The sequence below is a fragment of the Scophthalmus maximus genome, chromosome 6, assembly GCF_022379125.1.
Source record: "Scophthalmus maximus strain ysfricsl-2021 chromosome 6, ASM2237912v1, whole genome shotgun sequence".
In the NCBI taxonomy this organism is placed as follows: Eukaryota; Metazoa; Chordata; class Actinopteri; order Pleuronectiformes; family Scophthalmidae; genus Scophthalmus; species Scophthalmus maximus.
In genome coordinates, this window is record NC_061520.1 from 5761329 (window position 1) to 5775090 (window position 13762).

Genomic DNA, 13762 nt, shown 5'->3' on the forward strand with positions numbered 1-13762 from the left:
AAATCCACGCGCGGCGGTTAATGGGATGACCGCCGCGCGCTCGAGTGCACGAGCTGAGTGGTGTGGTCTGCACATACCTCCGTCCTCACACTTCTCGGGGGGCTTCGCCTTCTTCGCCAAGCGGGGATCCAACCACGTGGTCGTCTTGGTGTTGTGACTGCGGAGCAGAAAGGGGCGGCCAGGAAACATCAACCGCAGAATGGGCCACAACAGAAACAACCAGCAGCCGCTGTCTCCAGTGTAATATGCTCTCGTGCACAACGGTTGCTGGATTCATCAGCAAACATCCGATCCGGATCGGTTTATGTCCGGTACCATTAACGTGTTTATGAATAGGTGGCCTTTCTAGACCCTCCGAATGTGAAACATGACCAAACTTGTTTATTCTCAAATGTGTATAACGAGTGGGGTGTGTAATCAGGAGGAAAATCACAATGGACTTCTGATTATCTTCAGAGACAAGAGTCCTTGCAGTCAAATATGAATAAAACACACACAAACACACACACACAGGGGCCTGTGGCCTTCGAGAGGCCTTCGAGAGGTTTGTTTGCGTGACTGTTCCAACAGCAGCGAGTTGATTGGTTTAGAGGCCGAGCTCCACATTTTATTACTTTATGAAAACGTGAGATTGTACGTCTGTGTTGTTTTGTTAAGACAAACAACTGTCACAGCCAATGGGAATGATTTATACTTTCCTGATTCTCTGAGGTTAATTTAATAAGGGTGGGGCCGAGAAATATTTGAACTCTTATCCCGGGCCATTTCTTTTCTCTCCCTTTTTCTGTGAATGTGTCGCCGTTCGAGCTGAAAATGACTGAAATTATTACTGAAACAATGCGACTTGTAGATCACAAACCAATCATTATGACACGCGCAGGATCAAACCTAACCCTGCCGCTGGGCTGATTGGATGCCGACAGAGACGGTTATCTGTGTTTCATTATGCATAAAGGAAGATAGCAGTAAACACAATGTTGTATGACATCAGATATACAAATTTCACTTTCATTTTTAATATCGCGCCGCGCGGCAACACCCCACCGCAGTTGTACGACGACGTATTCAACACAAGCGGCGGGCGCGTCGCCAGTTGCCCTACATTTCAGCACTTATCATCTGGAGAATAGTCTGTACTGCACCTGGTGTAACGCGCCTGATCAAGTCACAGCTAAGGTTATTGTGCCATGTCTCCAAAAGCCCAGTGGTTCACACTGCCGGCGTAAAAATCTTTGACGACAGCTCATGAATGCATTTTCATTTGAAACAAGAGTCACATCTAAAAGTCGTTCCCAGCGGCAGATTAATATTCATGTGGTTGCACAAATTCACAGCAGCGGACCAGTTTACGGTTCATGGTTTATGTTCACGGTAATGAAGAAAAAGTTCTCAGCCGGTGCAATGTTGTACCTCACTGATATCATTTTAATAGTTTTGGGGCGACACAGACAATTCTAGTGTTTTTAATGGAAAAAAAAAATCCCCCCCAAAACAATTCTAATGGATCACACTGGAACGAGGTACGGCATACAAATGTGGCATTTCTATTCAATAAATCATATCCTATAAATTCCGGGTTGATGCACACCAACAAGTCAGTTGACTAATTGTTTCAGCACCAACGACGAACAGAAAAAGAATAAATTAATTTGTTATCTGATTCTGTATGAATCGAAAATCCTGTAGTACATTTGAACAGTTTTAAATTGTAGAGTAACAGATGAATATGACATTTGATGAATGATAATTTGACGAATTATAAGTCAACATCTTGTGATGTTGGGTTACACCTTTGTACACCTGTGTTAGAGGTGGTTATAGTCAAGTCTTGTGTATCTATAGTTATAGTTTGGACTGTGTAGTATGTATGATTTTTGGAGTGTTAAGGAGCGGCGTTATAGTTTTCCGTTGTTGAATATTGAATAATATGGAATATTTCGTAATCTCAAATAAGAAAACAGAAAACTACAGATATGCTGTGTTGTACGAATTCTCCCAGGAAGCCATCATTTGACTAAAGGGTCACGTGACCCCGCGACGTGCGGCACTTACTCTATGAAGTAGACCATGCCGGTCTCAGTGTACGCCATCTCCCAGTTAAGGGGCAGAGGCTCCAGGCTGTCGTCGCGAGGAAGAGAGCTCCACGTGCGGAAGTCCATGGAGCTGCTGGACTGGGTATAGCTGGGCACCGCCTTCCTCCAGTCCGCCCTCTCTTTGAGCTCTGGATGGACAGGGGGGAAGAAGAAGAGACGGAGACGGGGTTATGACGGGGGCACGACTGGCTGAAAACAGAACAGACGGCGCGGGAGGTTAGCCTGCATGAACACCTCTGTCTGCTGCAGGGCAGGGGAGGGGAGGGGAGGCGAGCGCTGATGTCACTCACAGGATTTACATGTGAGGGATGGTGTGTGTTCTTCGCCAAAGGGCGGTTTCGCATTTGCATGCGCACACTGTGTTAATGCTCAGGCCTGGAACGTGAGTGCGTGCGTGTGTGTGCGTGTGTGCGCGTGCGTGCGTGCGTGTGCGTGCGTGCGTTCCCCCCGTGGGCTGCAATGATAAAGACAGGGACTCATACAGTATTAGAAAAGGGCCATTTGAACCCCTGAGGCGGATTCTGTATGCTAATATTATACCGCTGCTTCCCCCCCCCCACATATAATACATTCTGCATTCTGTAGACACTCCCCTTTAATGAAGAGCCGCTCCGCAGAGAACATGAAACATACGGTACAACAAAGGGCCCCCCTTTAATTCACTTAGCACTTCATGCCTTCCCCTCAGAAGATGGTCATAAAGGGATGAAAAACATCCTTATGTGAGGCTCACCTCTTCACAACAAGGCAACAATGCCCAAAAAAGGCCACACACACCACAAAACAAAAAAAGCGCGTTTCATTGGGGGAAGGCTTTCCGAAACACCATTCCACCTGAATCGGAGCAGAGACACCTCGCGGCCCTTCGGCGGCAGCATCACCGCGTTGGCTACCGCCGATCAAAAACGGCGGCTTTCATATTTTAAAGACACAAACGCACGGGAAAGGAAAAAAAATTCTTATGCTGTAATCATGCACTTCTCTCGAGCTGTAGCCATGTAAGCACCAGAGGAGAAATCCGCCCCGGGGGGGCAGAGCCGCGAGGAGATCTGGCGTTCTTCAGCGAGGTTCACAGCAGGGTGAGGGCCCGCGCCACGTTACTTAAGGCACTGATGGGTTACAGAGGGGCCGCGGGTGCAGAGGTCGGATGGGGGTCGACAATGACAGTCCGAGGCAAAAGGCGGGGGGACGCTGCAGTCGAGAGACTCGCGGCTCACGTTTTTCCATTAACCTCTTCTTTTTTTCTTTTCTTTCTCCGTTCGACCGTGACTCTGGCCATCTATGGCCGGTCGGAGACGTGTGTGTGCCACGGCCGTGAGCTGCGGCGGAGTTCAGTCACGTGTGACTGCGCTTTGCCTTCCATAGAGAGAGAGAAAAAAAAAAAGAGACGCCGAGACGTCTGGGCGTCATCGTGTGTTTGATTTCAATATGACACGAGCAGTTGGGTAAACAGACTTTGGAATTTTACTTCTTCTTCTTCTGTGAATTCTTTTGTACAGCCGAGCAAGCAGCGTTTGAGCCGTGACTGTCAAAACAATGTTTTATTATGCAAAAGAAAGAAGGAAAAAAAAACGCCCCCCCCCCCCCCCAGATTTTGTTTTCAGCGTGTGTAACCTACTTCTGTTGCACCGCCGTTCTCCTTGTGAGCGTTAAGGACAGATTTGTTCCTCAGAGGAGCCGGGGGCTGGGGTGTGTGTGTGTGTGTGTGTGGGGGGGGGGGTTCTGATTGATCACATTCACAGTGTCCTGCTCCCCGGATCGGACTCCCTCAAGGTGATCTGTGCCCCGGTCTGTTAGAAGGAAAGTGCATCGCCGTCGCAAGATGAACAGGAGTCCATTAAAAAAAAGGGGGTCCACTTAAAAAGTTGGAACGCGTGAGTGAAAACTGTCACCTTGGAAAAAAAAATACGGGCGCCTACATCCACATTACAGTACAGTTCGGCAAAACAGAAGAATCAACTTCATGCAACATATCCTTTGTTCACCAGAATTGGTCCAATCTATTTTTGTAAGTGTTAAGTGGGAAGACGTTTTTTCTCCTTTCAGAGAGAAATAATTTTGAGTTCCCTCTTAACTCATATATATATATATATATATATATATATATATATATATATATATATTCCTTGAACAAGCTTATTAACCTCGACCATGTCACCCCTTACGTCTCCTCTATACTAAATATGGTAATTTCAATGTTCCCTTTATGAGGACACCAGGCAGAACTCGCAAAATTCAAGATGAGATCTCACTGGGGATTTGTATGATGGTGAGAAATATTTTCCCTGCATAGAGTTTGAAAAGTTCTTAAGAAATAATCGCCAGCATGGATTTTGCCTTTTTAAAATATTTTTTTTCCCTCAAATATGTAAATGGGATTCAGGCTTACTATCAACCACCACTCCAGTATCCTCTTGCACTCGCTGAACCACCAGTCTACCACGACTACATTTTTAAATATTGCGCACCAATAGTTAAAAATGAAAACACTGTTACATCTGGGTCGACAGAACAGTACAACCTTGACGGACGGATAAATGATAAGTGGCTGGGGCCGGAGAGCCGGAGCGAGATCGTCAATCTGCTCCGAAGGACGCAGTGGAACGCTCTTTTAGTGCCGTTTTATGTTATCCGACTGAGATCGACCGAGTTCCGTGGCGTCAACCTGTAGACGATCGAGCCAAAGTCTTTCGCGTCTCACGAGAGAAAAACCAGTGGCACTTCCACGACCAAAGGACAAAGACAGGGAAGGCCCAGAGGCCTTTTTATTCAACATTCTGTGCCCTGACGTTCACTGACCAGGCAATCCGTTGACCAGCGGTGGCCTGTCATCGTCGTCCTCCTCCTCGGGGACGGTGCTGTCCTTCCGGTCCATGTTACTGACCGAGGTGGTGCGCTTCCTGGGCACGTCGCCGACGTAGTCTTCGTCGAACAGCACCTGGTCCACGAGGTCGGGCTGCACCAGGTTGGGCTCCGCCGGGGGCTTGGGCGTCCCGTAGTAGTTCCCTTGGAGGACAGAGACGGGGAGAAGAAGAAGAAGAAGAAGAAGAAAAGGGTGAGTGACTTCGTCTGACAATGCTGCGTCCAAAAATAGAAAAGGGGGGCAGACACAAGAAATATGACCAGCATGAAAGTGAAAAAGGAGCAGGTTTTGTCACAACCTGCACAATATCTATGTAGGTCACGTGAGGGAGGGAGATCACCCACCGTGTCCGACATGGCTCCAGTCTCCCCCCTGATACAAATCAAAAATGAATCCTCTAAATGTCAGACTGGAGTTTCTTTTTCTTCGGGGGTCGTCGTCCTCTGCGTGGTTTTCATGTCTCTCGACCCGCTGCTCTGGGCCTGCCATGACTCACGTGACGTTAAAAATCACTACACTGGGAGTTTGCCCACATCTAATTACACTGATCACTGAATACAAGCAATCGCCCATCTCCCATCCCGCTCTTTGCCCCCCCTCACTAAAGACGTAAAACCTTGTGCTACAGAGATAACAATTATTCTGTTAGATAACAGTGCTCCGTAAAGAGAGAGGAGGAGGGAGAGGAGGAGGAAGAGGAGGGGGAGGGGGAGGAAGAGGAGGGGGAGGGGGTTCAAAACTCTGTTAAATGATTCGCTCATTTAGCTCAGGGGGTGATTCATCTATGTGCGGCTGGTGAGCAGTATGTGAAACTCAATTTAGTCGTAGGATAAGTAATTATTCAACCTCTATTAGGATTATGAATAACGCACGCAGCAAATTTATATCTCCACCATTCGTTATGATTGTTTGTTCGCTAAACGCTTTCTCTGTCACGCGCGCTTTATTCAATGAGATCAAATTAACTGCAATTCATTTTGTAAGGTTGAATATTTACTCCGCTCTCCAGATTTAGGCCTACACTCGGCGAAATCGCGATTCATAATGAGATGAATTAAAGAATGGAGAGAGGTGCCACTGGGAAATGGGGGGGGGGAGATTTCTTTTTCCCGCAAATTAATTAGCCTCCATAAACTCGGGTCATGTTTTCATTTGGACCACAGCTGTCTGTGGGGTTTTTTATTAACTTATGATGTGCTTGCGCGCGAAAACACGCACACGCCACAAATGCTGGACTGTATGAGAGCTCACGTTCATCAGCTCACGTCTTTTTACAGCCGGGGACAAAGAGGGGAGGCTGACGACAAGCTCGCGTGCCAGGAAGGAACAGAGGCCTCTGCGGAAAAACAGCAGCTCTACAGCCCGATACAGTGGCACCGCAGAAAAAGATCTGAGCCCGCCTCGGGGGCCTGGCCTCGTCCCCTCAGGCTTTGCTCATCTTCCCTCAAAAGCAACAGGAAGGTTGAGGAGGAGGCGGCTGGATGAAAGCCCGCCCCCTCCCGTCACTCGGCCTGACTGTTAACTAAGCGACGCTCATCCGCATTTGTCAGAGATGTCTTCATTAACAGGGTTGGCAACGGCGATAGCGGCGAGAGATTGGGTCTGCTGGCTAATCTCCGCCTGTCTCCTGCCACACGCTGACATTCATCAGCCAGCCGCCGCCGCCGCCGCCGTGATTAATTACTGACAAACGCGTCTCACGGCCCCCCCGCCCTAATAAATGTGCGACGCAACCACGGAGGTGTGCGTGTGAAAGCGGCACGTCACAGTGAAGACCTGTGGCAGCGCGTGCCGCTCTAAGCGGGCGGGGGGGCGGGGGGGGGCGACTCGTGTGATCCCCGTGTCACGGAGGGGTTGAGGAGCCAGGAAGAGTGAGGCCTCCTCTTTCTCATGGCGGGGACTTCAGCGTCGCGGTGATGAGAAAAAGAAACCCCGACCTCCCGTCGTCATGGACACTGTGCAATACAGTACGCTGCCCAAGGTCATGGGCCGACAGCCGCACAAACACCCACCCGCCGGGGTTTGCCCCAAAGTGTTCTGCCCACTTTAATCTCCAGGTCTGTTTTCCTTCCTTGTTAAAGTCCAACTCATTATCACAAAAGAGAGGGGGGGCGGGGGGTTTGGAGTGGATCTGAATTTGGAGGCGATCAGATTTTGCCTGAATTCCCTATGTGCAGAATTTCACTTTCCTGGCAGCCGTCCCTCCGGCCTTCCGAAAGAGCGACCCGACCCGAACCGAGGAGGCCGGGGGAGACTTCCCTCTCGCCGCCTGGCGCAGTTGGCTGGCCGACCGCCGGAGCCCTCCGGACGCAACGCGGAGCAGCCGGCGCGTACCCCCCCCCCCACCACACCACAGAGCAGACTGGCAAGCTGACCCATGACCTCGCCACTGGTGTACACGTGGGTCGTGTCTTCACCTCGGCAGTTCTTCGTGAGAAGGGGGGAGATTAACGGGGCGGCGAACGGCCGGCTACTTCATTAAGGAGTCAAAGAGAGAGAGAGCGTTTGAGTTGAAATTGTGTGCAAACGCATTAAACGACTCGCGTACAATGTTTTTCGGGGGGGGGAAAGGGCGGTTATACGTGAAGCCATTAACATAATGAGCAGTCAGGCAAAGTCATTTGGGACTATTAGCGAGACCATTATGATTAGCTAAGAATCCCATTAGTTCAGTACCGTGAGCACAGCCCACTTACTGTGCACTTACAAACTGAACGTAATTCATGAGCTCCGCGCGGACGGGGAACGCGGCCCACGCCGCCTGCAACGGGACGACGCCTGCCCTCGTTCGTCTTTCCTCTTCTTTTCTTTTTTTTACACACGAGAGAGACAAATAAAAAAAAAGCACAACTAAACAGAGTCGATCCCATTCCTCGATCCAATTACTTCCGGCTTGTCTTCAGATCAACACTCCGATGGCCACGGAGCGCTGGAGTGCTGACTGGGTTTCTGAAGACGGGGATGGAAGTGCTCCCCTCTCTCTCTCTCTCTCTCTCTCTCTCGGGGATAGCGTACTGAAACCTTCCAACTTTTGAGAATGCAATCCACACGAGAATGCAATCCACACTCGCGGAGAAGGAGCTTTGCACACGGGAGCCGAGGAGCTCAGCACGCCTCTACATCAACGGTCTCTTGTTTCTGTCCCTCTGTCTCGGTCAGACGCTCTTCCCTCCTTTCCTCCATCCCCCTTCGACTCGCTGAACCCCTCTGTACAGGCGTAAATCCGCTCAGAGATGAACGAGAGCTCGCGGGCGACTGCGGCGGCGCGCCGAGGCGAAGGGGCTGGCGCCGCATAGTAGGGATCGAGAACCGTTGGAAGGAACCTGCCCTCGACGGGGCCCCATCGCATTGCTAGCCGCAATGTGCACTTCGCCCCCCCCAGAGGAGGCTGCTCTCAAGCCTTAAGGCGCTTTCTCTCCGAGCGAGGACTTGACTTCATCTTTTAATTCTCCATCGTACGGGAAGCGGGAGATGCGGCTGACATGGGAAATGGGAGAATTGGCGCGCAGAGGGTCCACTCGCACGTTCAGAGAGATCCTCTCTCGTCTCACGGCCCCCCCCCCCCCAGATTTGCAGTAAGACAGAATGTGCTCAAAAGGGAGCAGTAAGTTTATCACACTATTGCCATAGTCGCTGAGCAATGTGAGAGAAATGCTCCAATCCGATCCCCTCGCGGTGACACAAACACACTGCGGCCGTCTGAGCGTCAGAGACGTCTGAATGCACGGCAAGGGCTTTCAGGCGTACGGTGTCAGACATAGCAAATATGTGGCCGACAAGCTGGAACGTCCCTCATCAGGTGCACTTCCTACTGGGAAGAACACGCCTGCAGTTGTCACTGCTGACTGCAGTTGGGGGTTGTCTGATAAACATTTAAAACATATTTTTTTTGACAGAGGACAGAGGGACGCAGGGCGACGGGAGGGGAAGTGTTCCTTTAAACAGTTTTCCAAAGTTCAAGTTTGGATGTCTTGTGATGGGCCAAAGTTTACTTGTTGTGCCTGCGAGAGGAGAGGGGGGGGGGGGGAAGGTCTAGTTTGTACCATGAATAAAGCATGACTCGAGACGAAGAACACAAATGGGACCTCCCGATGTGTGACTGTGCAGCCAGCCGGCGCTATGAGCAGGTCGACTGGTTTACATAAGGCCAGCATCAGGTGCTACAGCTGCTTGCATGCTCACCGGGGTTACCGTGTGAATATGTTACCGTGAACTGTATTGAACGAGGGGGGAAGCGAGTCCTTACAATGTATTCTTACAGTGTTGAATACACACACGGGACGAGCAATGAAACGTCTGCGTTCGTAGGTGCTGATGATTCCATTGCCTAAGAGTCATATGTCAAGGTAAAAATAATGTGTAATATGCGTCTCTTCAGAAATGTAAAACACTGTAATGTTTTTACAACACTACAATCTAGAGCTGCAACAGCTAATCGATGAGTAATCGAATACTAAATTAATCATAGTAGTTTTTATGGGGAAAAAAGTCAAACTTCTCTGATTTCAGCTCCTTAAATGTGAATATTTTCTGGTTTCTATGACAGTTCCAACTAAATATCTTTGGTGTGTGGACAAAACAAGACATCTTGGGATTGTGGGAAACACGATCAACATTTTTCAAAATTTTACGACATTTTATAGAGCCAAACTAATCAAGGAAATAATCGAAAGATTTCTCGTTTATGAAAATAATCTTTAGTTGCAGCCCCACTACATCCCTCCCCAAAAAAATTAGAATGGCCCTCAGGAGAGCACATACCTCCTCCACGGAACAATAATCCCCTGAAATTCAATCAGGCCGCAACAAATCTCACACCCGGAAATTGGTGAAAATCTTGCATTTTTTTAAGAAAATGATAAAATATCCCTTTGTCTGATTCACACAATATTTTAATGGGGTCTTTCTTGAGCCATGTCCCATCCTTCCACCACGTTTTGTGGAAATCCGTTCTGTAGATTTGGCAAAATCCTGCTGGCAATCAAATAACCCAACCAACCAACCAACCAACGAACCAACCAACCAACCATCCAATCAATCAACCAACCAACCAACCAACCAACCAACCATCCAACCAACCAACCAACCAACCAACCAACCAACCAACCATCCAATCAACCAACCAACCAACCAACCAACCATCCAACCAACCATCCATCCAACCAACCAACCAACCAACCAACCATCCAACAGACAGGGGTGAAGACATAACCTCCTAGGCGTAGGTAATAACAAACATATGACCACAATGTTTTTTTATTGCTGTAGCCCACTCACTGTCTTACTGTTTGTAACTGCTGGTTGTTTCTGATTCTGAAAGCCCGTCTGGTAAAACATTTACATCCCGCGCTGGCCCGTTCTACTCACAGAGTGGAGAAGCTAAACGTCGGAGCTCATCTCAAGGGTTTTCAAGTACCGCTGCTAATCTGTCTGCGACTTCCAACAAGTCTGTAATCAGGTTTCACTGATCGATACATCTCGTCCCCCTTTGTCACATCTCATAAAGGGAGACCGCGAGTCATAATGACTGGGAATATTGAGCTCACACTTCATTATAGAGAGCTGTCAGTGTGAATCATGCAGGAGAAAATCCTGCAGCCACACGCAGGCGTCTGATCAAATTAACACGGTGGCGGTGACTATACCGTCGTAGGTCCCACTCTCCAGAAGAAGTCCACTCTCCTCCAGGATCCTGAAGTCTCCAACGCTGATGAAGTTGTAGTCCACACCCGGCACCTCGCCGTCTCGAGGAAGCCGCGTGGTGCCTGGGGAAAAACGAGAGAAGACACAAAGAGAATTGCATAAATAATACACGACCCAGGGTTGTTCAGCAAAAATGATGCTGTACGATGGAGATGGAAACTTTGAAGAATCTACATAAGGAATCAGGCTAATGACATTACATCAGGCGATGCTTGTGGGGATTTTTTTCTCAGGTGCAGAACTGAATTCATCAAGTGAAATAAAAAACAGTTTCGAGGTTTCTACAGAACAAAAATAAAAATACAACCATTCAGCTCCGGTTCATTCGTGATTATGACTATGCCCGTCCCGCAGTGTAGCAACAGGATGTGTAACAGAAATGTATTTGACTGCTGAACTTGAAGGTTAACTTAACTATGGTTTCAGGAAAAAAAATCTTCAAATGACATTCCTACATTTGTGATTTAACATTCAAACGGAACGGCCCAACAACCTCCTGACATCCTATCAGACCGCACCAAATTGCACACACTCATATATATCAATCCCCCTGAAAATGCCAGATTTTTTTTCCTCAAGATCCGTGGATCTTGACCTGGGATAGCTGTGATAATGAAAGAATGAAAAAACGCCCCACAGTATCCCAGAATGTTAGAGAAAATGATTCCTGGATCCACCCCTTTGTGCAGATTTGCGCCTAAATTTGATGAGTTCTTTCTTGGCCCATGTCCCACCATTCGACCAAGTTTCGTAGGAAGCCATTTGAATAATCTTCCTGACAAACATAGGACCAACAAACTCACAAACAAACTAACAGACAGGTGTGAAAACAACCTCCTTGGTAAAGGCAAAAAAAGAGGGAACATTGCATTTTGGGGACGACAACCCCAAAAGACCTCTGTGCCATCCTGTGAAACATGAATCATTGACAAAGGCTTGTGGAGCACAGAGGGGTGTAATTCATTTAATCCATATGAGTAACTGCAGCCTCTGCTATCAAGTCATCACTGTGAGCTACTTGGCGGCTACGGATTCAATGAAGAAAGCAGTTGGAGGAAATTAGGGATAGGAAACACGATGAAAGCAACATGTTGCGCAGAGTCAATGCAAATGACACGAGGGCCAATCGGAGTGCGGCTTCCGCTCCTGCGGTGAAGCAACAGTCTATTTTCAATACCGATGGGAGTTTTCTTCCTCCCAGGATGAACATCCACCAGGCACAAAATGGACACCAAATGATTACATTAGCATGAGGATTATGTAGACCACATTCCATGAATGAGTAAGTGGGACTGTGCCACCATTGCACTCAGGGCTAATTAGGCGGTGTGCCCCCCCAAACTTGTAAGCTCCATAGAAACAACCGCAGCTGGACAGGAGGCGAGACAGCGTGCTAGTTATTGCACGGGAGGCCGAACAAAGCCCACAGCGTGAACCAATCATCTCAGCCACATTCCACAGCAATCTCCGTCACCTAATTTTACTGTCACCCACGGTTATGGAGCAAATACATTAATTCACTCGGCCTGGCGAATCTCTTCAGGGGTCGTGGGAAGGACAGAGGGGTTGTGGGCAGGAGGAAAGTCTTTGAAACAACCCCCGGCGGACCGCCGGTCGATCGCGGGGGCCAACGTAAACAGCCATTTATATTCAGGAAAACAGGCAATTTGAAATCTCACATCAACTCCATTTCAAAGTCGGAGGGAAATCAGAGGCACACTGAGGAGCTCCGCGAGCGGCACGGGAGACGGCAGACAGAGAGACAAAACAAACCCCCACACAGAAAGATGATTAACAACTGAAGCCAGGGACGTCTTGCAGGGAGATGAGTCAGAAGCGGACCATGTATCACCATCAGAGTTTAGCGATTGAATATTCGTTCACACATTCAGGAAACGACGCCCTCAACTGTAGTGGCATACAACAGCAGCAGTACTCCATCCATCCATCCATCCATCCATCCATTTACTATACCGCTCATACCTTGGGGGCCGTGGGCGGGCTGGAGCCAATCCCAGCTGACCCCGGTCACCAGCGGCAGTGTTTTGTATTCATTTATACATCAAATACATTTGCTGATCTGTTCGACAACATCCCGTAAAAAGCACATTCCGGGAAAACTATGCTGGAATCTCGCGGAACGTGTTGCTGCGTCTCCAAATGCGATGGCGTGACACTTGGCTTGAGTCCGTGCCTATTAGCGGTGAAACCGCTCGGCACACGGGGGCAGCCCGGTGGCCTGTTAAGTAACTTTATGTTGCCTTTGCCTTTTGTTTTTCCGCTGATATATTTTCTCCCTAATTGGCTTGTGACAGCTTCCCTGCCCCCGGGCGGAGGAGTAAAATCTCAGTTTGAATAGAAAAAGAAAAACCACTCATCAGAGAGGCTTCCCTTCCAACACAGCGCCTTGATACCACAGTTTGTGTTACCAAACGCAGTTGACATTGCATCGTGTGTGTGTGTGTGTGTGTGTGTGTGTGTGTGTGTGTGTGTGTGAGAACGCCAGCCTCTGCTGCCTCTCATGACCAACTTGTCTGCCTGCCGGCGATGATGGCTTTGGTCCACAAAGAATGTCCCCTGTAGCCCAATTACTTGAGCCACAGTTGCGTACCTGCCAAGTATCTCCCCGAGCCGCCATCCCGGACGTCAGGCCGATATATACCGCGAGCAGGCGATATAATGAGCCGCAGCTCAGTGGAAGCAGCGAATCCGTGAAATCAGAAATTCGCAGACTTTCCATGTGCCTCTGATTCAACTGTCGTGGGCCGGTCTTTCAAATCAAAACATGTATATTGGGGAGGGGGAGAGAGTGCAGCCAATGCAGTGCAGTTAATGAAACCAGACGAGAGGAGGTGGTATGTTGAGAGGCTTCATCGAAGAAACCAAAAGATTTCCTGTCAGCGTATGAAGTTAGACACAGTGTTGGTGGGGGGGGGGGGGGGGACGCACACACAGTGTTACGTGTAGCGACAGCTCTAGGAACAGTTTCGACATTTTGGGAAACACTCGCTTTCCTGCCCAGAGTTGGACGAGAGGATCAATACCAATCTCGCGGAGGAGCAGTAAATATGGAACTACGGCCGCCGGCAAGTTAGCCTTCGAA

The 13762-nt window shown here is 48.9% G+C and overlaps 1 protein-coding gene across 2 annotated transcripts in view; it reads right to left on the reverse strand.

The window, feature by feature from the left end:
* Nucleotides 1-13762, reverse strand: part of LOC118309671 (membrane-associated guanylate kinase, WW and PDZ domain-containing protein 3) — a 112582-nt gene that overhangs the window by 22692 nt on the left and 76128 nt on the right. For both annotated transcript variants that reach the window (XM_035632062.2, XM_035632063.2), the window contains exons 3-6: nt 10602-10721; nt 4893-5099; nt 2053-2221; nt 78-157 (exon numbers count right to left, since the gene is read on the reverse strand). In XM_035632062.2, coding sequence (XP_035487955.2) covers nt 78-157; nt 2053-2221; nt 4893-5099; nt 10602-10721 — 576 coding nt within the window. The remainder of the gene's footprint in view (nt 1-77; nt 158-2052; nt 2222-4892; nt 5100-10601; nt 10722-13762) is intronic.